This window comes from Eschrichtius robustus, chromosome 2 (genome assembly GCF_028021215.1).
Source record: "Eschrichtius robustus isolate mEscRob2 chromosome 2, mEscRob2.pri, whole genome shotgun sequence".
NCBI lineage: Eukaryota > Metazoa > Chordata > Mammalia > Artiodactyla > Eschrichtiidae > Eschrichtius > Eschrichtius robustus.
Genome location: NC_090825.1, coordinates 93,695,901 through 93,722,860, shown reverse-complemented (window position 1 = coordinate 93,722,860; position 26,960 = coordinate 93,695,901). Strand labels below are relative to the sequence as shown.

The following is a 26,960-nucleotide window of genomic DNA, read 5'->3' as shown; positions in this document are numbered from 1 at the left end:
AGCATGATACAAATCTTTTTCTTTTTACATGCGATACCTAGCCTCTTTGGTCTTGGCTTCCACATTTGTATAATGGCTATGATCCTAGCACTTCACTCAGAAAGTTGTAAGGATGACACAAGTGTGCCAGCCACTGCTCTAATGTGACAAGCTTAGAGCAGTGGCTGGCACAGAGCAAGGGCTCTGTAAAAACTGTGATGACTGTTTTCTCCTGTCTGGATGCCATACCATTTTCAACAGCTCTCTACCCCTACCTTGGGGGTCCTAAAGGTAGTGGGTTTTTTTTCTTTGTCTTTGCAACCCCAGTCTTTAGAACAGTGACTATCTCACAGAAGCGCAATAAAATATCAGTTGAACCACCTTCCCATGAAAGTTTTTATAACACACTGATGGTATATTCTTTCCTACTCAAGCCAATATTGGTCTCCTCTTGCATGCTGCAAACTTAAATGTTAAGTATGCCTATTTTAGATTTATCTGGTTTATTTTTATACTTGAGTAAATACCAAGGTTTTCCAATTATTTCCTGACTGACCTAAAGTTAGGAAGAGTTTATTCTCCATGTGAAAAAAATGGAACTGACTGACTCCAAGAATGCCTTAACTTTAAACCGTATCATTTCAGCTTCAGAGGTCAAAGTAAAAACTATTATTGCCCCAAATTGAAAGAAAACAGGAGCCCCAGACAAGATGGCAGAGTAGAAGGACCTGAGCTCACCTCCTCTCATGAAAACACCAAAACCACAACTAACTGCTGAACAACCATCAACAAAAAAGGACTGGAACCTACCAAAAAAGATATTCTACTTCCAAAGACAAAGAAGAAGCCACAACAACAAGATGGTAAGAGGGGTGCATTCGCCATACAATCAGATCCCATAGCCACTGGGTGGATGACCCACAAAGTGGAAAATAATTATATTGCAGAGGTTCTCCCACATAATTATATCACAGAGAGAGTTCTGAGCCCCACATCAGGCTCCCCAGTCTGCAGGACTGGCATCAGGAGGAGGAGCCCCCAGAGCGTTTGGCTTTGAAGGTCAGTGGGACTTGATCGCAGGAACTCCACAGGACTGGGGGAAGCAGAACTGACACTCTTGGAGGATGCACACAAGGTCTCGTGCACACCGAAACCCAGGGGAAAAAGCAGTGACTTCATTAGAGCCTAGAGCAGACCCACCTACCTGCTGCTCTTGGGGGGTCTCCTGGGGAGGTGGAAGGGCAGCTGTGGCTCACTGCAGGGAAAAGGACACTGGTGGCAGAGGTACTGGGGAGCACTCATAGGTGTGAGCTGTCTTGGAGGCTGCCATTTTGATGCCAAGACCTTGCCCCACCCAACAGCCTGAAGGCTCCAGTGTTGGGACACCTTAGGGCAAACAACAAACAGGGCAGGAACACAGCAACACCCAAGAGCAGACAGGCTGCTTAAAAGCTTCCTGAGTGCACAGCTGCCTAAAACCACACCCCTTGATATGGCCCTGCCCACCAGAGGGACAAGACCCAGCACCACCCACCAGTGGGCAGACACCGGAAGCAAGAGGAACCATAATCCTGCAGCCTGTGGGACTGCAAACACAGAAAGTTAGACAAAATGAGATGGCAGAGGAATATGTTCCAGACAAAGGAACAAGATAAAACCCCAAAAGAACAACTAGGTTAAGTGGAGAGAGATAGGCAAGCTACTTGAAAAAGAAAGAATTCAGAATAATGATAGTAAAGATGATCCAAGATCATGGAAAAAGAATGGCGGCACGAACCTAAAAGATACATACAGGAAATGTTGTTTGTTTAACAAAGATCTAGATAAACAAAGAACAAATAACCAGAGATGAATAATACAATTACTAACATGAAAAAATACATTAGAAGGAATCAATAGCTGAATAAATCAGGCAGAAGAACAGATAAGTGAGCTGGAAGACAGATGGGTGGAGATCACTGCCTCAAAGCAGAATAAAGAAAAAGTAATGAAAAGAAAAGAAATGAAGACAGTCTCAGAGACCTCAGGACAACAGTAAATGCACCAACATTCACCTTACAGGGGTCCCAGGAGGAGGAGAGAGAGAGAAAGAAAGACCCTGAGAAAACATTTGAAGAGATAATAGCTGAAAACCTCCTTAACGTAGGAAAGGAAACACTCACTGAAGTCCAGGAAGTGCAGAGAGTGCCATACAGGATAAACCCAAGGAGGAACATGCCAAGACACATAGTAATCGAATGGACAAAAATTAAAGAAAGACAAAGAGAAAATATTAAAAGCAAGAAGGGAATCCCCATAAGGTTATCAGCTGATTTCTCCACAGAAACTCTGCAGGGAGTGTCATGATATATTCAAAGTGATGAAAGGGAAAAAGCTACAATCAAGAATATTCTACCCAGCAAGGCTCTCGTTCAGATTCAATGGAGAAATGAAAAGCTTTGCAAACAAGCAAAAGCTCAGAGAATTCAGCACCAGCAGACCAGCTTTACAACAAATGCTAAAAGAACTTCTCTAGGTGGGAAAGAAAAGGACACAACTAGAAACAAGAAAATTACAACTGGGAAAGCTCATCAGTAAAGGCAAGCGTACAGTAAAGGTAGGAAATACTCCACACACAAATATGATATCAAAACCAGCAACTGTGAGAAGAGGAGAGTTCAAATGCAGGATACTGGAAATGCATTTGAAACTAAGAGACCAGCAACTTAAAACAATCTTATAGACTGCTATATCAAGACTTCATGGTACCCACAAACCAAAAATCTACAACAGATATACACACAAAAAGGAAAAAGGAATCCAAACACAACACTAAAGATAGTCATCAAATCAGAAGAGAAGAGAACAAAAGGGGAAAGGAAGAAAAAAGAAAGACCCATGAAAATAATCCCAAAACAGTTAAGAAAATGGCAACAGAAACATACATATTGGTAATTACCTTAAATGTAAATGGATTAGATGCTCTAACCAAACGACACAGAATGGATATAAAAACAAGACCCGTATATATGCTGTCTACAAGAGACCCACTTCAGACCTAGGGACACATACATACAGACTGAAAGTGAGGGGATGGAAAAAGATAGTCCATGCAAATGGAAATCAAAAGAAAGCTGGAGTAGCAATTCTCGTATCAGACAAAATAGACTTTAAAATAAAAGACTGTCACGACAGACAAGGAAGGACACTACATAATGATCAAGGGGTCAATCCAAGAAGAAGATATGACAATTGTAAATATTTATGCACCCAACATAGGAGCATCTCAATACACAAGGCAAATGCCAACAGCCATAAAAGGAGAAATCGCCAGTAACACAATAATAGTGGGGGACTTTAGCACCCCACTTTCAGCAATGGACAGATCATCCAGACAGAAAATCATTAAGGAAGCACAGGTCTTAAATGACACAATATATCAGATGGACTTAATTGATATTTATAGAGCATTCCATCCAAAAAGAGCAGAATACGCTTTCTTCTCAAGTGCTCATGGAACACTCTCCAGGATAGATCACATACTGGGCCATAAACCCAGCACTGATGATAAATTCAAGAAAACTGAAATCATACCAAGCATCTTTTCCGAGCAAGAAAACTGAAATCATACCAAGCATCTTCTCCGAGCACAATGCTATGAGATTAGAAATCAACTACAAGGGGGTTAAAAAAAAAAAAAAACTATAAAAAACACAAACACGTGGAAGCTAAACAATGTGTTAACTAAACAACCAATGGCTCACTGAAGAAATCAAAGAGGAAATAAAAAAATACCTAGAGACAAAACACGATGATCCAAAAGCTATGGGACACAGCAGAAGCACCTTTAACAGGGAAGTTTATAGCAATACAATCTTACCTCAGGAAGCGAGAAAAATCCCAAACAAACAACCTAACCTTACACCTAAAGCAACTAGAGAAAGAACAAACAAAACTCAAAGTTAGTAGAAGGAAAGAAATCATAAAGATCAGAGCAGAAATAAATGAAATAGAAACAAAGAAAACAATAGCAAAGATTAATAAAACTCAAAGCTGGTTCTTGGAAAAGATAAAGTCGATAAACCTTTATTCAGACTCATCAAGAAAGAGAGAGGGCTCAAATCAATAAATGAAACGATTGAAATGAAAAAGGAGAAGTTACAACCGACACCAAAGAAATACAAAGGATCATAAGACTACTACAAGCAACTATATGCCAATAAAGTGGACAACCTCAGAGAAATGGAAAAATTCTTGGAAAGGTACAATCTCCCAAGACCGAACCAGGAAGCAATAGAAAATATGAACAGACCAGTCACAAGCACTGAAATTGAAACTGTGATTAAAAAACGCCCAACAAATGAAAGTCCAGGGCCAGATGGATTCACAGGCGAACTCTATCAAACATCTACAGAAGAGTTAACACCTATCCTTTTGAAACTATTTTGAAAAATTGCAGAGGAAGGAACACTTCCAAACTCATTCTATGAGGCCACCATCACCCTGATACCAGACAAAGATGCCACAAAATAAGAAACTTACAGGCCAGTATCACTGATGAACATACCTGCAAAAATCCTCAACAAAATTACTAGCAAGCTGAATCCAACAGTACATGAAAAGGATCACACACCATGATCAAGAGGGATTTATCCCAGGGATGCAAGGATTTTTCAGTATTTGCAAACCAATCAGTGTGATACACCACATTAACAAACTGAAGAATAAAACCCAAATGATCATCTCAATAAATGCAGAAAAAGTTTTTGACAAAATTCAACACACATTTATGATAAAAACTCACCAGAAAGTGTGTACAGAGGGAATATACCTCAACATAAGGGCCACATACGACAAACCTACAGTTAATATCATACCCAATGGTGAAAAGCTGAAAGCATTTCCTCTAAGATCAGGAACAAGACAAGCGTGTCCACTCGCACCACTTTTATTCAACATAGTTTTGCAAGTCCTAGCCATAGCAATTAGAGAAGAAAAAGAAAGAAAAGGAATCCAAACTGGAAAAGAAGTAGACATGATATGACATGACACTAAACACAGAAAATCCTAAGGATGATACCAGAAAACTACTAGAGTTCATCAATGAATTTGGTAAAGTTTCAGGATACAAAATTAATACACAGAAACCTCTTGCATTCCTATACACTAACAAACAACTGAAGGTCAGAAAGAGAAATTAAGGAAACTATCCCATTAATCATTGCATCAAAAAGAATAAAATACCTAGGATAAACCTACCTAAGGAGGTAAAAAACCTGTACTCAGAAAACTATAAGACACTGATGAAATAAATTGAAGAGGACACAAACAGATGCAAAGATATACCATGTACCTGGATTGGAAGAATCAATTACTGTCAAAATGACTATACTACCCAAGGTAATCTACAGACTCAATGCAATCCCTTTTAAAGTCCCAATTTTCTGCAGTTCTAGAACAAAAAGTCTTAAAATTTGTTTGGAAACACAGAAGAACCTGAATAGCCACAGCAATCTTGAGAAAGAAAAATGGAGCTAGTGGAATCAGGCTCCCTGACGTCAAACTATACTACAAAACTACAGTAATCAAGACAGTATGGTACTGGCACAAAGACAGAAATAATAGATCAACAGAACAGGCTAGAAAGCCCAGAAATATACCCATGCACATATGGTCACCTTATCTTTGATAAAGGAGGCAAGAATATACAATAGAGAAAAGATGGTCTCTTCAATAAGTGGTGCTGGGAAAACTGGACAGCTACATGTAAAAGACTGAAATTAGAACATTCTGTAACACTGTACACAAAAATAAACTCAAAATGGGTTAAAGACCTAAATGTAAGACCAAATACCGTAAAACTCTTACAGGAAAACGTAGAACACTCCTTGACATAAATTGCGGCAATATCTTTTAGGATCCACTGCCTCGAGTACTGAACATGAAAACAAAACAAAATAAACAAATGGGACCTAATTACACTTAAAAGCTTTTTCACAGCAAAGGAAACCATAAACAAAACGAAAAGACAACACACAGAATGGGAGAAAATATTTGCAAATGATGCGACTGACAAGGTCTTAATCTCCAAAATACACAAAAAGCTCATACAACTCAACAACAAAAAAAAACCAAACAACCCAATCAAAAAATGGGCAGAAGACCTACATAGACATTTCTCCAAAGAAGACATACAGATGGCCAGGAGGCACGTGAAAAGATGCTCAACATCACTAAGTATCAGAAAAATGCAAATCAAAACTACAATGAGGTATCACACCAGTCAGAATGGGCATCATCAGAAAATCTACAAACAACAAATGCTGGAGGCAGTGTGGAGGAAAGGGAACCCTCCTACACTGTTGGTGAGAATGTGCAGCCCTGTGGAGAACAGTATGGAGGTTCCTTAAAAAGCTAAAAATAGAGCTATCATAAGATCCAGCAATCCCACTCCTAGGCATATATCTGGAGAAAACCATGGTTCGAAAGGATACATGCACACCAATGTTCATTTCAGCGCTGTTTACAATAGCCAAGACGTGGAAGCAACCTAAATGTCCACCTACAGATGAATGGATAAAGAAGATGTGGTACATACGTACAATGAAATATTATTCAGCCATAAGAAAGAATGAAATAGTGCCATTTGCAGCAACATGGATGGACCTAGAGATTCTCATACTAAGTGAAGTAAGTCAAAGACAAATATCATATGATATCACATACGTGGAATCTAAAAAAATGATACAAATGAATTTATGTACAAAACAGAAACAGACTCACAGACTTTGAAAACAAACTTATGGTTACCAAAGGGGAAAGGTGTGGGAGGGGACAAATTAAGGGTTTGGGATGAACATATACACACTACTATGTATAAAACAGATAAACAACAAGGACCTACTGTATAGCACAGGGAACTCTATTCATTATTCTGTAATAACCTATGTGGGAAAAGAATCTGAGAAAGAACAGATATATGTGTATGTATAACTAAATCACTTTGGTGAACACCTGAAACTAACACAGCATTGTAAATCAACTATATACTCCAACATAAAATAAAATAAAAATGTAAGCCAAAGAAAGAAAAAGCACTAATATTCCCTTTGGAGATACAAGGGTGGTAACTTACTCTTTTTGTCAGTTGAGTGTCCATCATGAAGTTGTGCACGTGCTTTTCTGCTTTGGTAAGTTCCAGCTTCCTTGCGACCACAGCTACCACCAGGGCTGTGCAACCAGCACCCTGAAAACCAGGAGAGAAAAGAACCCCGAAGAGTTATTATTTTTGGTCTCAAGCACATTAAACAATGTTTTGTACTAAGTACATTACTACAGTTTTTAATCTTCAGATAGTTATCAGTGTCTTCCATCAATATGACAGAAACCGCGTGGCCAATAAGAACAAGTAACAAGCCTTTAGATTGATGGTAAAAAACTTAAAATAGGTGAACTAAGAACAAATGTGTTTGTATCAAACACATTTTAATCATAAGAAATAAATGGCAGAAGAGCAACTTGCTGAATTTTCAGGGACTTAAAAATAGAGCAAATCAAATACATGGATATACAAATTAGTGAATTAGCATAAATGCACAGAGAGGAAATAATTATTCTCTAAAAATAATATTCTATAATCTTCGGCGAAGATAAGACCAGCAGGTCTTCAGGACAATCAACTGTGAAAAGCCAGGAATGGAAACTGATGCATTATATGCACAACTTCAAACGTGTCCACAAGCAGAACAGAAAGGATCACAGTGATCTGAACCTGGACAACAGACATACGTGAAGTGCTGAAGGTCAGGGATAACAGCCTTACTATTCCAGAGGTTTACCAGCATGAAGAAAGGAATGGGCTACCTTTATTTTGAAAAACTCAACAGTGGTCCTTTTTTGAATTATAGGCTATTGTGCTGATCTCTTAGGCAGAGTCGTGTGACACTGTATGGTGCCCCAGAGATTAAAGCCCTCCTGCTCCATGATCAAGGTGCATGCATTCCAAGTTGTGAGGCATGGGGTCTTCTTGGTTGAAAGACCAGTGACTACATGCAAGGTCAGGAGACAAGGCTGGGGCACCTCCAGGAGGGCCCAGGCCAGGAAGTGCAGATCTCCAGACAGAATCTCAACCTTGGGAGGACCACAGAGAATCAAGATTGCCTGGCCGTCTCAGTAGGCAGACAACAATGAGCCACAGGGCACAGGCAGGACCCACAGAAGAGGGCTGCAAACAATGAGACTTTACAATATGTGGGGCTCTTTCAACAGACTGGAAGCCTTTTAAACTAGTTTTAAATAGCGTCCCTTTTATGTTAGCTAAGATGGTTAGGATGCTCACTGTATAGCCATCCAAGAGAGTCTCAAATTCTCACAAGGTAACCTGGTTTTTCTCATTCCCAATAGGTCTAAAAATCATGAGTTATAATAGCAACTCTGCCCCTTAAAAACGTGGTCTACATCTTAAACATCTAAGTTTGAGGGAATGGTTATTACTTATAGCATTTCCCTAATATATTATGAATATATTAAATTTTTATATCTATAATATTTAAAGACAGTATATTTAAACAAGCAAGTGAGAAACTTATATACATAATTTGTTCCTAATTTTATTTTTTAAAAGGAATTCATATTTGTGAAACAAAGAAATAAGCCCAGCTGTGAAAAGAGCATCTCTCTCAGTGGTTGGAACACCAGTAAGTTATTTAGTTCTTTGTGCTTTCCTGAAGAGTCCACATTTTCTACAATGAATACATATTACTTATACAAACAAATGCTTACTCATTTCAAAAATGAAAACAGTTTGTAGTTTAAGAAAACATCTAACCTAACCTTTACATATCTTTATTAACCTTAAAAAAATTCAACCTAGGAAAATGATCTTTCTTCATGATTCATACTTACTTATGTTTTATTAAATAATTAATTATAACCATCTCCATTTGAATTGATAAATGTAATTTAGCCATTAAGTTACTAACCGAAGAAGGAATTCTTGGTCTCACTGAATGAGTTGTTGCAACAAATCTGGCGGGAGGGACAAGACTGATGAGAAAAGGAGAAAATAAATACACTTGCCCGGTCTTGCTACAACCGGATAATTACAATCATAGAAACATGGCCTTATTAGTAAGTTGATACTGTTTAAATATAGTATTTCCAGAGGGTTTAAATATCCCCTTCCACCCAGCTCTATGGAGAAATCAGTATCCTCAGAAAGGAAGTGGTACTGATGATAGGATCGGAGAAAGAAGCCAGAAGGTATTAGACCTACCTGGTTTAACCTTCAGATTTTGGAGATGAGGCAATTAAGGCAGAGTAAGTGATTATTCAATTATTAACTCAGAGTAGCATTGGTATATTTCCCACCCTTTACCTCATCTCATAATACTTTTCTGTATATGTAAGATCACATATATTCTTATTTGTGGTCACTGCCATATTCATGACACAATATGAAGCACTGTATTTCAAAGCAAAACAAATACTCTTAGAGTATGAACGTTTAAAAATTGAGGAATATGGTTAGTTACCAAAATAAGGCAAAACATTATTCTTATTTTATAACCACTGCAACTTTTAAATCAGTGTTTTTTAAACTTAAATGTGACTAGAATCTTTTAAAGCTCTCCATGTGACTCCAACATAAAGTCACTGTTTTAAGTGAAGGACGATATGGAAAGAAAATGGCAGACTCCATTACTTACTTTCTATTTTAAACACTAGGTAAAGGTTCTTACCAGAGTCATTTCACTTATGAAGACATTCAGGAAATGATAAACAAGGAGCATAAAGGAAGAGGACAGAGAGGACAAGGTCAGAAATGTATGGGCTGTGTGAGAGCTATCTTGATATTTTGGGCTGTGTATAGACAATGAAAGCAAGTGATTTTATGGCTGGAAACCAATGAAGGAAAAGAATGGCCTTTGGAAGCATCTACACCGATTATGTTGACTTTCAGACGCCTGCCACAAAATCTAAATAAGTTACAGTATACTGATGAGAGGCTAGCCTGAATTGGTGGAAGGAATCAGTGGCCACTCAGGCTAGCCTTCTGTACCTACCCACAGTGTGATGGCATTTGTTTGACGGGAATGGGATCACCTGTTGCATGTAGGCTCCCAGGCATTCCTCAATCAGTGAGCCAAGGGAAAGTCAAGAGCTTTTTAATAAGCGGCAAATATAAAAATCTGAGGGGCTTCTACAACTGGAGAGATAGCTATAAGTGGCAGTTGGCACTATAAGCTGAATATTGTTCTCCTCTGGCAGGAGGCCACTGCTGCAATTCTTCTGGAAAGAAATCAAAATCCCAACAGGAGTGGAAAATCACTGGTATCAAGAGCCTTTGGAAGTTGATTTTCATCTGTGCTTATTCTTGAGTGATATTTTTTTCCATTTCTCTAGCTCACCAAAGTCTTGTTTATTAAATGATTACCTCTGTTGTAAACTAGAGAAGCAAGTGAATCTGACAATTAAGTAGTTAGTGAAACCATTGCCTATATCCCTCACTCCGTTATCCTAACTGTACCCTTTAAATCGTACCCCAAGAGCCACTTAGAAACCTCTTTTTCTTCAAAGTCCATTACTCCTTATACGTAAGTCTTATACCTCCCCAGGTTCTTAATAAATCATAAGAGGTTTTGATATGTATAGAATCGGGTTTCAAACAAGTAACTTTAAAAAACTTTTAGAGTTATGCAAAATGAAGCTGGCTTACCCCTGAAAGGTGCAAGTTAAGTTCCTGCCAACACATTAATGGTTATAGTAATTTAAGTAATGGCATGATGTTATTTTCCACTCAGTGTCTATTTCCTGGACCATTCTGTTTCATAAAGTGAATAGAATGAAAGTAAATATGCTTTTACAACATTTTCTCCAAATCTTGTCATGATCACAATGGATATAGAAACAGTTGGGACTAACATATGTTATTCTCTGAAATTAAGATCCCTGCACGCCTTTAACAAGATGAGTCATAGTCCTTTCACCAAAGTCAGAAAATGTATCCTGGTTACTTTTCTCTCATTTCATTTATGTTATTAAGAAAAAGCTAAGCAAATAACTAACTTGCCACTTCAAGATGCTCAGACAACTAAAAACTAATTAAAAAACAAAACAAAACATGGTGTTTATGACGCCAATACATTAAAGTCAAAGGTTTAGGTTTTCCTTGGCTAGTTTATCATCTTTCCTTCTAACAAATTAGATGTTGCAAGAGAGAGAGGAGGAGTGGGGGAGAGAGGCCTTGTCCTTAGAGAAGATAAGTAAGTATTAATGCTCATTGTGCCAGATCAAAGTGAACAGACAAATGACAATCAGAACTCGTAAGCTATAGTTGAATCCCGACACCTGGAGAGTCTTAGATGCTGCCAAATTAAAATGCAGTGCCTGCATAGCAAATGAAACAGTAAAAAAAAAAAAAAAAAAAGACAACCTACAGAATGGGAAAAAATATTTGTAAACAATGTGACCGACAAGGGCTTAATCTCCAAAATATACGAATAGCTCATACAACTCAATATCAAAAAACCAGGGACTTCCCCGGTGGCGCAGTGGTTAAGAATCCACCTGTCAATGCAGGGGACACAGGCTCAAGCCCTGGTCCGGGAAGATCCCACTTGCCGCGAGCAACTAAGCCCGTGCGCCACAGCTACTGAGCCTGTGCTCTAGAGCCTACAAGCCACAACTACTGAGCCCACGTGCCTAGACCCCATGCTCCACAGCAAGAGAAGCCACCACAATGAGAAGCCCACACACCGCAATGAAGAGTAGCCCCTACTCGCTGCAACTAGAGAAAGCCCACACACAGCAACAAAGACCCAACGCAGCCAAAAAAAAAAAAAACAACCAAACAACTCAATTGAAAAATGGGCAGAACACCTAAATAGACATTTCTCCAAAGAAAGCATACAGATGACCGAGAGTCACATGAAAAGATGGTCAACATCACTAATTATTAGAGCAATGCAAATTAAAACCACAATGAGATATCACCTCACACCAGTCAGAATGGCCAAAAAGTCTACAAATGACAAATGCTGGAGAGGGTGTGAAGAAAAAGGAACCCTCCTACACTGTTGGTGGTAATGTAAATTGGTACAACCACTACAGAGAAGAGTATGGAGGTTCTGCAAAAAACTAGAGTTGCCATATGATCCAGCAATCCCATTCCTGGGCATATATCCAGACAGAACTACATTCAAAAAGATACCTGCACCCACATATTCACAGCAGCACTATTCGCAATAGCCAAGACATGGAAACAACCTAAATGTTCATCGACAGAGGAATGGATAAAGAAGATGTGGTACATATATACAATGGAATGTTACTCACTCAGCCATAAAAAAGAATGAAATAATGCCATTTGCAGCAACACGGATGCAACTAGAGATTATCATACTAATTGAAGTCTGACAGAGAAAGAGAAATACCATATGATATCACTTATATGTGGAATCTAAAACATGGCACAAACGAAACCTATCTACGAAACAGAAACAGACTCACAGACATAGACATAAGACTTGGGGTTGCCAAGGGGGAGGTGGGAAGGGAGAGGGATAGACTGGGAGTTTGAGTTTAGTAGATATAAACTATTACATTTAGAATGGATAAACAACCAGGTCCCTACTGTATAGTACAGGGAACTATAGTCGATAACCTGTGATAAACCATAAAGAGAAAGAATATGAAAAAGAGTGTATATATGTGTATAACTGAGTGACTTTGTTGTAAACAGAAATTAGCACAACGTTGTAAATCAACTCTACTTCAATAAAAAAAAATAAGATGTAGTGCCTTTCTCTGTTGTATTCTTCTCTAACATAGCACATACATTGAAAGCCACGTCGGTCCCTAGACTGTAAAAGAAGTTCAGCAGCTCATTTTCCCCAAGATCATTTATCACACAGTGTTTGAAAAATTCAGAGAAGTGACATATTTTTACTTTAGATCACTGGTGATGCTGATCCTACTAAAAAACACTTCTAAGAATGATTTTGAAACACCACTTTGGGATCAAGCTTTAAAAACTTAATACACAAGCCTATGGAGACGGAAATTCCTTTAATAGCACACCAGGTTAAGGTTTTGATCCTTTCCTTGTTTAAAAAGGCATCTGCCAAAGATTCGACATAATAGTAATAAAATTTATAATTTTGGGGGAAATTCCAGAATACTCACCATCACAGAGAAGGACTCTGCCAAAAATTGCTAAAGTTCAAATTATTCCAGTGTTAATTAATTATCCTCCTGGGTCTTACAATAGCTCCTAAAAGGTCAAACTTTAGTTTGATAGCTGATTGATTGCCTATCAATCACTAATGAAAATTTCTTAACATATTTTGAAAAAAACCATGCTTTCTACTGAAAATGCACCTAAGTTAATAAAATAGCTGAAAGATCAACTTGCATTTTAAAATATTAACTTCTTCTTCGAAGGGAAGGTAAAATGAGTACTTGAAAACATTACCCGTGTTTTTGTCCCTGGGGTTGACTGATTCAATATCCTAGAACAATGAATACATTTTTTAGTGCACTTGCCTGACAATTATTCTTTCATAAAGATACATAAAACAAGCATTTCTGGCAAGTAAGAAAGATTCTATAAAACATTTCAGCTTCAGTATAATATCCCATTGGAGTTTTACAAGATCTCTTTAGGTTATGAAAATGAACAACATTCAAGATAACTTTGAAGATAAATTCCCTCTGAGTGTCTTCAAATACAGTTGGCCCTTGAACAAGGAGGGGATTAGGGATGCCCACCCACCTTGTTGTTGAAAATCCGAGTATAACTTATAGTGGGCCCTCCATAGCTGTGAATTCAACCCACCATGGATTGTAGTACTACAGTATTTACTACTGAAAAATATCTGCAATAAGTGGATCCAGGCAGTTCAAACCGGTGTTGTTCAAGGGTCAGCTGTACTGTGGATAGGAGGGCAGAGGTCAGTTAACATGTTCTCATCCTAAGGAAGAGGGGAGAAGGTGCGTGTGGGTTTTTGAGTTCAGTGATAAAACCTGGGCTTAGGAACCCCAACTCTCCTTTAGAGTCATTTGCTTGTTCAGCTCCTTCTTGTGTGCTTTGGTGGCTGGAAAGAAGGAAGTGGTACATAAAACGGGTCATCAACAATGAGTCATCCTCAGGTTTAAATCTCCTTATTAGCAATGATGTCAATGTGAGCGCACGTATTTCAGAGACAGGAAGGGCAGCTCTGCCAATTCAAAGTGCTGATAGTTTAGAAAATGTAGACGGAATTGTAGAGACAATGAGTCGAATACTAGAAGGTCACAACAACTTTCAGCTATACTTGCCTGTACCTGGGAAGAAGCAGCTGTCTTATTTCTTAAGAAATTTTCTTGGGGAGAAGTGAAGGTCTGCTTAGGGCAATGGTGGGGAATTTAGCTTTAGGACTGAAAAGGCCCATCATCCCCTCCAGCTGCTCTGCACAAAACAGAAACTATGGTAAGAATTTAAAGATATGCTCTCTTCAATGAGCCTTTATTTGATGAGATTCAACAAACACGCCAGAGAGTACCAAAAAACAAAAAGTAAGGTAAAAACCTCTTCAAAGTTATTATTTGATATTAAACACCTCATATCAAATTGTACAAGACATATAAAAGATCCTGGGATTTTTTTTTTCCTTATTCACACATGCAACACCAAGGAATGGCTCTAGTCTAGTTTTTCAGGACTCCTACTTCTACTGGCAGGGTAAAAGTAATCCTTAAATGCAAAGACAGGAAGTAGCAGGAATATAATCATACTTTAGGTTTAGCCTTCTTTAATACCAGTCATTCCCTTACTATAAGCTCTGGCTAATTTATGGCTCTCTTTTGGAATATCTTCTGATTGAATTAACAGGGTAGTGTTACTACCCTTCAGGGTAAAAACTACGGAACTCTGACAATTGACTGAGATGCCATGCGACCTTAAGTCAAGGCTCTTCGATCCCTGGTAAATTTGATGATGACAATTATGAAGTGTTCTTATCCTAATGTGGTGTAAACAAGTGATTACTTTTTTTTTTTTTTTTGGCTCCCTGAATAAACTTTAAAATATTAAGTGGTGTGATTTTTAAATTGTTACAAAGTGGAACACCTTTATGCATTGCTTTTGTGTCTTCAGAATACCTGACGGGATGGAAGAAGCTTAAATTGCTCAGATCTGAAGTCACCTCACTTTTGTTGAGAAATACATAGTGGACTTGTTGAAATCCAGGGTTTACAGGTCACTATCAGTAGAGGACCACTTATCAGATAATAACCAGTATCCCTAGGACTGTACAGCTATTGCTCCATATTTAAAAATAATTTATGCCAAAAAGTGCCGTCATCCATACTCTAAATAATTAAAGGGCCAACAGGAGATGTCATACTTTTACAAAAGTAGAGAAGCAAAAATTAGAAATGAATGACTTTCATTTGAACACCAGACAAGAGATACTCTTACCAATGAGGCTGCATTCTACTCTTGAAACAAACATATATTACCCATAGGTAAGGAAAAATGATAGCGTTCAGCTTGTGTTGTATCTTTATGTACAGATATAAAATGGTAGACAGGGTAACTTTTGAAATGCTACACCAATCAATTACTTTATTATAAAGTTGGAGATACTGAGAAACTAGCTGGTACTGACAAAAAGCTAAGACACCATGATGTAACACTGTTATTTGCCTGCCTTCAACCAAAAGCATAACGCCATTGAAACTTTATCCCAGAGTTTATCGTGACATCCAAAACAATAAATCCTCAGGTCCTTAGCACCTCCTCAAAAAGCAGAAGGATAGGGGATCGGAATCAAGATGGTGGAGTAGTAGGACATGGAACTCACCTCTTCCCACAAATACATCAAGAATACATGTACAAATGGAACATTTCTCACAGAACACCTACTGAACACTAGCAGAAGACCTCAAACATCTGAAAGGACGAGAAAGATCTCCAAGTAATGGGGTAGCACAAAAGGGGCTGTGCAATTTAGGAAGCAGAGCTGAAATCTTTGCCCACGGCTGTGCAAACCACAGATTCACACCTCCGCAGCTGGCTTTGTAAATGCAGTGCCTGTGGAACATCTGAACGGACAACTGGTGCTCCCAACGGCTGGGGTGGGTCTGGTCTTAGCAGCTGTGGGCTTTGTGGGCACGTACACGTGGGGGCTGGGCTGGGCCAGGGTCTGAGATGCCTCCATAGCTCCCACAGCGGGTCCAGGTGCGTGACAACTGCAGTCCTGGGACCTGACTTTAGCGGACCTGTGCTGGTGGCTTTGTGAAAAACAAAGACTGAGAAGTACCAGGGTTGATAGTCAGCAGACCCATGGTTACAGAGGGGCCAAGGGCAGTGCTAACAACAGTGTGCTTTGTGAGCCTGCACAATGGATGAAAGGTGACACAGCGGAGTACACTCACAGGTGAACAGGCCCAGTAGAGGAATACTCAGTGGCTTCTCTCCCTGTGGGAGCACTCCAATCCCGCCTACCTCACACTGCATATCAGAAATGCAGCTCAGAAATGGAGCTGGGGGCTTCTACTCCAACAAATAGGGAGCAGACCCTGCCCTGGACAGGTCAGTGACAGCCGCAGAGCAAAGAGGAGGCCCTGCTCAATATCCAGTGCAGGCTCTGGTCACCACGACATCAGTCACACCTCCTATCAAGGGGATAACGGCCAGAATACACTGAGGAAAGACGTGGCAGGCATCCATACTAAAAACAGCCTTCACACCAAAAAATATTAATGAGTTTACATGCAGGCTACACAGGGACGTTCCCACATAAAAATAGTCCTCCAAGACCACAGTAGATAATTGTTCTTCCTAAACTCATAGAGCAACAGAAATATAAGTAAAATGAAAGCAGAGAAACCAGTCCCAATTAAAAGGTCGAGATAATTCCCCTGAAAGAACGAACAATGAAACAGATCTCTTCAGTCTAATGGTCATCGAGTTCAAAAAGGAGATAATGAAAAATCTGAAGGAATTAAGAAAGGCTATTGACAGAAATGCAGATTACTGTAAAAAGGAACTAGAAACTATAAGGAGGAGCCAAGAAAAATTAGAGAATTCATTTGAAGAAACAAAAGCTGAACTAAAGGCTATGAATAGCAGAATGAATAATACAGAAGAACCAATTAGTGATCTAGAAGATAGAATAATGGAAATCACCCAATCAGGACAGCAGACAGAAACCCAAATGAAAACAGAAAGAAAGCAGTATGGGACACCTATGGGATAACATAAAGCATGCCAATCTAAACATAATATAGATCCCAGAAAGAGAATAGAGAATTGAAAATGTATTTGAAGAAATTATGGCTGAAAACTTCCCAAAAGTAACGAAGGAAACAGATATCCAGATACAGGAAGCACAGAGGGTCCTGAACAAGACAAACCCAAATAGACCTACACCAAGACATATTATAATAAAAATGGCAAAAGTTAAAGAGGATTCTAAAGGCAGCAAGAGAAAAACAAAGAATTAATTGCAAGGGAACCCCCATAAGGCTATTAGCGGATTTCTCTACAGAAATGACGTGGGCCAGAAGGGAGTAACAAGATATATTCAAAGTCCTAAAAGGGAAAAATCTGCAACCTAGGATACTCTACCCAGCAAGATTATCATTTAGAATAGAGGGAGAAATAAAGAATTTTTTAGACAAGTAGAAACTAAAAGAATACAGCAATACTAAACCTACCCTAAAGAAAATACGGAAAGGTTTTCTCTAAATAGAAAAGTAGCAAGAATCTGTAGAAAAGAGAAAATCACAATTGGAAAGTAAATCACTTAAATAAGACAGTACACAGATTAAAAAGATCAAAAAAATTCTGTGAAAGCAATAACCACAATGAACAGAAAGAGGATGAAAAGGCAGATGCAAAATAGGACATCAAAATCATAAAATGTGGGGGAAGAGAATAAGAAAATGTAGTGTTTTTTTCCAGAATGTGTTTGAGCCTATGACTACCAGTATAAAGCCAGTAGATATAGGAAGGGGTTATCATACTTAACAAACACAGCAACCACAAATCAAAAACATACAATACCTTCACAAAAACCAAAAAGTAGAGAACATAAGCATAATACAAAAGAAAATCATCAAACTACAAAAGAAAATCATCAAACTCCAAAGGGAAAACAAAAAGAAAAAGAAAGGGACAAAGAAGAAATATAAAATCAATGGAAAAACAAGGTTAAAATGGCAATAAATACATATCTATCAATAATTACCTTAAATGTCAATGGACTAAATGCTCCAATCAAAAGACACAGAGTGGTAGGCTGGATAAAAAAACAAGATCCTACAATATGCTGCCTACAAGAGACACACTTTAGGGCAAAGCGCAGATAAATTAAAAGTGAGGGGATGGAAAAAGATATTTCATGTAAATGGAAAGGACAAGGAAGTGGGGGGTCACAATGCTTATATCAGACAAAATAGACTTTAAAACAAAGGCTATAAAGAAAGAAAAAGAAGGACACTATATAATGATAAAAGGATCAATACAAGGAGAGAATATTACACTTGTCAATATATATGCACCCAATATATGTACACCCAAATACATAAAACAAATACTAACAGACATAAAGGGAGAAATTGACAGGAATACAATAATAGTAGGAGACTTTAACACCCCACTCACATCAAAAGATAGATTTTCAAGAGAGAATATCAATTAGGCAACAGAGATCTTAAATGATACAACATAACAGTTAGACTTAATTAGGACATTACATACAAAAAAAGCAGAATACACATTCTTTACAAGTGCACATGGAACATTCTCTAGGATTGTCCACATACTTGGGCACAAAACAAGCCTCAACAAATTGAAGAGTATAGAAATGATTTCAAGCATCTTTTCTGACCACAATGGCATGAAACTAGAAATCAACCACAGAAAAGAAACGAGAAAAAAAACAATTACATGGAGACTAAACAACATGCTACGATAAAACCAATGGGTCAATGATGAAATCAAAGAAGAAATTAAAAAATACATTGAGGCAAATGACAATGAAAACGCAACCATACGAAATCTATGGCATGCAGCAAAGGCAATTCTTAGAGGGAAGTTCATAGTAATACAGGCCTTCCTTAAGAAACAAGAAAAATCTCAAACAATCTAACCCGTCTAAAAGAATTATAAAAAGAATAATAAACAAAACCTAAAGTCAGCAGAAGGAAGGAGATAATAAAGATCAGCGAGGAAGTAAATAAAATAGAGATTAAAAAACAATAGAAAAAATTAATAAAACCAAGAGCTCGTTCTTTGAAAGGGTAAGCAAAATTTACAAACCTCTGGCTAGGCTCACCATGAAGAAAGACAGATGACCCAAATAAATAAATAAAATAAGAAATCAAAGAGGAGAAATCACAACAGATACAACAGAAATACAAAAAAAAATAAGAGAATGCTATGAACAATTATATGCCAACAAATTTGACAACCTCAAAAAAAATGAACAACTTTCTAGAAACATATAGCCCACCAAAACTGAATCAAGAAGATATATATAACTTGAACAGACCAACTGCTAGAAATGAAATAGAATCAGTAATAAAAAAACTCCCTACAAACAGAAGTCCAGGACCAGATAGCTTCACTGGGAAGTTCTACCAAACATACAAAGAAAAACTTATACTGATTCCTCTCAAACTCTTCCAAAAGATTGAAGATGAAGGAATACTCCCAAAGACATTCTATGAAGCCACGATCACCCTGACGCCAAAACCAGACAAAGACACTAACAACAAAGAAAATTACAGGCCAGTATCTTTGATGAATATAGATGCAAAAATTCTGAACAAAATATTAGCAAAGTGAATCCAACAGCACATAAGAAATGCCATACACCAAGACCAAGTGGGATTCATCCCAGGTTCACAAGGATGGTTCAACACACACAAATCAATCAATGTGATACACCACATCAACAAAAGAAAAGATAAAAACCACATGATCATCTCAACAAATGCAGAAAAAACATTTGATAAAATTTAACATCTATTCATGATAAAAACCCTTATGAAAGTGGGTACAGAGGGAACATATCTCAACATAAAAGCTATTTATGACAAACCCACAGCCAGTATAATACACAATGGTGAAAAGCTGAAAGCCTTCCTGCTAAAATCTGGAACAAGACAAGGATGCCCACTCTCACCACTTCTCTTCAACACTGTAGTGGAAGTCCTAGCCACAGCAATCAGACAAGAAAAAGAAATAAAAGGTATTCAGTTTTGTAGGGAAGAAGTAAAATTGTCATTTTGCAGATGACATGATAATATACATAGAAAACCCTAAAGACTCCACACAAAAACTACTAGAACTGATAAACTAATTCCGCAAGGTAGCAGGATACAAGATTAACATACAGAAATCGGTTGCATTTCTTTACACTAATAATGAAATATAAGAAAGGGAATGCAAACTAACAATCCCTTTTAAAACTGCACCCAAAAAAATTCTTAGGAATAAATCCCACCAAGGACATGAAAGACTTATATGCTGAGAACTACACAGCATTAATACAGGAAATTAAAGATGATTCAAAGAAATGGAAAGCTATCCCATGCTCTTGGATTGAAAGAATTAATACTATTAAAATGAGCATACTACCCAAAGCAATCTACAGATTCAATGTGATCCCTATTAAATTACCCATGACATTTTTCACAGAAATAGAACAAATAATTCTAAAATTTATATGGAACCATAAAAGACCCAGAATTGCCAAAGCAATCCTGAGGAAAAAGAACAAAGCTGGAGGCATAAACCTCCCAGACTTAAGATGATACTACAAGGCTATAGTAATCAAAACAGCAAGGTATTGGCAAAAAAACAGACACACAGATAAATGGAACATAATAGAGAGCCCAGAAATAAACCTGCACACCTATAAATGATTAATCTTCAACAAAGGAGGCAAGAATATACAATGGAGAAAAGACAGTCTCTTCAGCAAGAGGTGTTGTGAAAGTTGGACAGCCCCATGTAAATCAATGAAGTTAGGACCCACCCTCACACCATACACAAAAATAAACTCAAAATGGCTCAAAGACCTAAAATATAAGACAAGACACCATAAAACTCCTAGAAGAGAACATAGGCAAAACATTTTCTGACATAAATTGTACCAATGTTTTCTTGGGTCAGCCTTCCAAGGCGAAAGAAATAAAAACAAAAATAAACAAATGGACCTAATCAAACTTACAAGCCATTGCACAGCAAAGGAAACTATAAACAAAATGAAAAAACCTACAGAACGTGAGAAAATATTTGAAAATGATGTGACCAACAAGGGCTTAATCTCCAAAATACACAAACAGCTCATACAACTCAACAACAAAAAAACCAAACAACCCAATCAAAAAATTGGCAGAAGACCTAAACAGACATTTCTCCAAAGAAGACATACAGATTGCCAATAGGCACATGAAAAAGATGCTCAGCATCACTAATTATTAGAGAAATGCAAATCAAAGCTACAATGAGGTACCACCTCACACTGGTCAGAATGGCCGTTATTAAAAAGTCTACAAATAACAAATGGTGCAGAGGGTGTGGAGAAAAGGGAACCCTCCTACATTGTTGGTGGGAATGTAAGTTGGTGCAGCCACTATGGAAAACAGTATGGAAGTTCCTCAGAAAACTAAAAATAGAGTTGCCATATGATCCAGCAATCCCACTCCTGGGCATATATCCAGACAAAACTATAATTCAAAAAGATACAAGTACCCCTATGTTCATAGCAGCACTATTTACAATAGCCAAGACATGGAAACAACCTAAATGTCCATTGACAGATGAATGGATAAAGAAGATGTGGTATATATATATATATATATATATATATATATATATATATATATATATACATACATACATACATACACATACATACATACATACATACATATACATACACACACACAATGGAATATTACTAAGCCATAAAGAAGAATGCAATAATGCCATTTGCAGCAACATGGATGGACCTAGAGATTATCATACTAAGCAAAGTGAGTCAGAAAGAAAAAGACAAGTACCATATATCATCACATGTGGAATCTAAGATACCACACAAATCAACATACCTACAAAACAAAGACCGACTCACAGACACAGAGAACAAACTTTTGGTTGCCAAGGGGGGTGGGATAGGGGAGGGAAGAATTGGGAGTTTGGGATTAGTAGAGGCAAACAATTATATACAGGATCGGTAAACAACAAGATTCTACTGTATAACATAGGGAACTATACTATATTCAATATCCTGTGACAAACCATAAAGGAAAAAGAATATATACTATGTATAACTGAGTCACTGTGCTGTACAGAAGAAATTAATAGAACATTGTAAAACAACTATATTTTAATAACATTTTTTTAAAAAGAGGAAGGATAGAAGAATAAGGAAAAAGTAAGTAATTACAACCTTAATAGTTTTCTCTTGAAGGGTAATGAGGGACCTTGTCTGTTAGGCAATCCTATGATCTTAGGTTTTTAAAATAATACCCAGGGGAAAGGAAGAGATCTTTGTCGCTTAAGCTCTAATATTAGTTAGGTCTTGGTAAAAGAAAAATTTCTACTTGACTTGTTTGATCTATCACAATGGAATTCTTGTTCAGGCATTTCAGTATATAAAGTCCACTTGTTTTAGTATTTTCATAATAATCTATGTATAGCATTGTAAACACACCTAAAACTCATTTAAAAAGCTTTGCATGATTGTCTTGGATTTACAATTTACATTTCAGGCAAGAGAAGTTATTTTTTGATAAGACCATTTGTTTCTCTCTTAGAAATATTCTGGAAAACTCTCTCTCCTCATGGTTTAACAATATATTTCTGCCAAGACCATGGCAGAAATGTCCTAAATCTTAATGTCCTTGGCTCCCAGAAATATAACTCATGACATAAATGAAGCTATTTAAAAATTTTAAATTACATTTTAATTTTGAGTTTTTACCAATGAAATGTGAACATCTAAGATGATCCTATGAAATAATTCATTAGCTTCATGAAGAAATAATGCAGTGCTAATTTCTTTACGTCTACATTTTTGAAATAGGAAAGCTTTGTAGGTATTAGCATTCAGATCAACTGTATTTTACTTCAAAGTGAAAAAAAACACATAAAGGTATAAATTCTATCAAAATTTCCTAAACACAAGAACAAGAAAATTGAAATATAAAAGAACACAAAGAATCATAGTACTTCCGAGACAATACACAAGATGATTCAGGGATGACCCTGTGCTCTCCCAGGAGTATTGTGAATTGCGTTTCTTTTTCACAATTTATTAAAGGCCAGAGAAACACAGAGAGATGACTCGTGAGAAATGTGACAATGTGTATTTTACCTAAACATGCATTGCAAAAGTCCAGGGGAGAATAGGCAGGAAAAAGAAAGAAAGAAAAAAAAAAAAAGCAAAAAGCAAAAAAAAAAGCCTGAAATTAAAAAAAAGTCATATCTAGCTTAGACAATCCCAAAGTGACAAACTGGTATTTAAACTTCCTGATATCAAAAGCAGAAAAAAAAAAAAAAAATTGTCTGACAAAAGAGAAACACAGTTCATCTAAAGGAAACTAACCTTTTATATAGACTCTGAAAAAAACTTATGTTTTAGGAAACTATATTTGTCAGCCATTCTCTGTAATAGTTTCTAGGTAACTGCAATACATAGGTTCTTCATCCCCAGGAAATTTACATGGGATATAACCAATTCCCAGAAGCTCACCCCCAGAAGACTGCTCTGTGGCCTGACTCTGTGGGAATTTACTTGGCCGAAGGATAGAGACAATGCAACTCTACACAGTACTTCAATTAGGCTAGTCAAAGAGCACTCAATTTCTCTATATGCAAGTAAACAATTTTTGATCGGGTCAATTAAGAAATGTCTGTTCCTTAAGAGGGAGATGGAATGGAGCTCCTCAGCCTAAGGACAGAGGGACTGTTTTCACCGTGAGCTCAGAGGACAGCAGTGAAGTCACTGTAAATTTCGCTGCATATAACATTTTTGTGTCCATATAGATTAAAAGTGGCTTATAAAATATTTTCTAAAAATAAAGTAAGATCACCAGTGACACCTAAGCAAGGAAGTAGTTCAATGAACTAAATATAAAATTTGTGCCGTCAGATGAGATTTTGCAGGAGCTGTTCTTGAGACATTAGGGACAGAGAAAAAAATGAAGGAAAGATAAAAGTACTACAAGATCCAGGCAAGGTTAACCTCAAACTTGGCTCTGATCCGTGGCAAATGAAGAGGTTTGCATAAACCCTGAGTCATACCTGATTCAAGAATAAAAGGGGGGTATCTTGCCAAAAAGCAACACCAAGGAAATTGTTTCTAAGAAGCATAAGGGGAAAGACTCTGCAATTACCAGTTCTGTGTTTATAAATAGCATCATTCATGTCCCTTGTGGGCTTGTTATGGGCCCTCCAAAAATACATCCATGCAAATTTTATTTCCCAAAGCATTATGCTATATAATAAAATGCTATCTTTTGAGGAAAAAGGAAGTGATCCAAGGGTAAACATAAAGGACCATACCAATTATAATGAAAAAAAATCACTAAAATTCACAAAACTGTACTTTTCTTTTACAAGCAAATAATGTTAAATTATGACCCCAAATTATATTTTCCATGAATGGTCATCTTGTTACTACTGTAACCTTAAAATTAGTCCCCAGGTTTTATTTTCACATCTAGCTCTTCAGTGTTACTAAGTGGGAGAAGAATGTTCCCACTCTATGTATGTCATGGGCACTCAGTCCTTCCAGCTAGTTCTGACTCTTGGAACAATCTTCCTAGGCAGCTGCTACAAGGGTACACGCTGCCCCGGCCACCATTCAAAGGCCCTCGCATGGGGAGCCTGTTCCTCTCCTGCCAACTTGGGGGTGGACACAATGAAGGCGTTGGGCAGAGATGCCTAAATTCAGACATTCTGGGAATTTCCTGACTAAGGAGCTTCCAGTACTAGTTCACATCTTTCTGTAGGCAGGAACCAAACAAGCAACAGGATAATGCTCTTTGCTGTAATCCAATGATAAAAAGGAGATAAGGAATGGAGAGAACCTAGGTCACTAAAAGGGGTGCATCTGGCTTAGACATTTCAAAGTTCACACCACATTATGATAAATTTTAGACAATTTGCTAGACAATTTGTCTGTCATTTTCAGACATCTAAAACAAATGGTACACACCAGCCCTGGCCACGTCATAGTGTGTAAGGGGCAAGGAACATGTCTGAGCCTGCTAGGTGTCCCAGAAGAGTGACACATCACCACAGGCAGCAAACCTCACTCAAGAGATCCCCAAGATCTGGTCTCCCACCCCCAGCCTCATGCCACTTTTCCTCTTTACTCTGTACACTCCTGGCCTGGTGGCCTTACATCAACGTACCAAGCTCCTCCTTGCCTCACTCTCTTCAAATAAACTATTTCCTCTTCCTGGAATGACCTTCCTTCCCCCCACTTTGCCTGGCTACCTACCCTTCCCACGTCAGTTTAAAAGTCAACTTTCCAGGAATTTATTTCTCTTAGTAGATCCCATTCTTCTCCCTCAGTCCCCCCGAATCTGATCAGAAATCTTACTTCCTCACATACTTGTCACAAATGTAAATAACAATCATTTGTTAATAAAAAGTAGGCATTCCCCTGTAAGCTCCATGAAGGCAGGACAGAGAGAGTTCGTCCCTTTTCTGCTATATCCTCAGTTGCTAGGCCAGCACCATAATCGGCACTCAACAAGTATTTGTTAAAATGATAAATATTATCTAATTATATAATTGGAAAAAAAAATGTAATTCTTCAACCGTTCAACACATTGCAAGATAGTTATTATGGTCCACATTTTACAGATGAGAGAAGTACATTTCAGAGAAGAGGATTTCACTCAAGTTCACATGGCTAATAGGAAATGGCAGAACTCAGACTTAAACAAAGAACTTCTGACCTTGAAGCTGAAGCGCTAAGATCAGATTTGCTCATCAAATTAGCACATAGCCCACGAAGAACATTCTAACAGCACTCTGTCCTCAATGGAGCTTCACAATGAAGAAAATTAGGATGAGAACTGTTGATGTTCTCTCCGAACAGAGAACTGACTTATTTATGCTGCCTTCCTGATGTTTGGAAATTGAAGTAGTGTACTATGACTTATGCACATGGATGGAATGGTCTAAAGTACTTTCTTGAGTGTTCATCAAAGAGACAAAGTGAAAAGACACTTACCATAATTCCAGTGAGCAAACAGACTCCTTTCCCACAGTATGTGTTAGGTACCATGTCACCATAACCAATGGAGAGAAAAGTTATTGATATCAACCACATTGCTCCAAGGAAGTTGCTAGTAACATCCTGTTGGTCATGGTACCTGAAAAATAGCAAGCAAAGCCAGTCCTTCATAATTAATCTAGCGTAGGGCTGCCAAGGGCAGTTTGATTCAATACAGTGAATTTACTAAGTAGCATCTATAAAATGCTCTATTTAGAGGTTTTCAAAGCTCAATATTATAAATAAAATTGGGGTTCTACCTAAGCAATCTGAAAGACATCAGAATTTCTCAACTTTAAAAATAATCTGAAAGAGAAACTGTAAAATATGAAAATTGCTTTTCTCACTGGTTTAAGTTGATTAACGCACATTTGTCTTTGAATCCTGCTTTGGCCTTGCTCACATCTCATCCTTCCTTGATGCCCACTGATGTGCCCAACTTGTGGAACAATATGCAGTGCCCCGATCTCCCTCCTCACCTTTGTACCAAAAGGAGCCACGGTGTTCCCTTTGCTACCTTTATTTCTTAATGGGCCAACCCCTAGTCATCTTTCAAAATAAGTTCAGGTGGGAGCCTCTTCTGTCTACGCTCCTCCCAGCCCATTTCTGGGGCTCAGTATCCCATATATTCCTCCATCACAGGACTACATTGTAGCTGTCTACCTGGAGGTCCTGTACTAGCCATCCTCCTTGAAGATGGAAAATGTA

The 26,960-nt window shown here is 37.8% G+C and overlaps 1 protein-coding gene across 1 annotated transcript in view; it reads right to left on the bottom strand.

Annotated features, from left to right (window-relative positions):
* The window catches only part of KCNN2 (potassium calcium-activated channel subfamily N member 2), a 175,198-nt gene that overhangs the window by 18,425 nt on the left and 129,813 nt on the right, over positions 1–26,960 (bottom strand). The window contains exons 5-6 of the mRNA XM_068534129.1: positions 26,211–26,352; positions 7,094–7,204 (exon numbers count right to left, since the gene is read on the bottom strand). Coding sequence (XP_068390230.1) covers positions 7,094–7,204; positions 26,211–26,352 — 253 coding nt within the window. The remainder of the gene's footprint in view (positions 1–7,093; positions 7,205–26,210; positions 26,353–26,960) is intronic.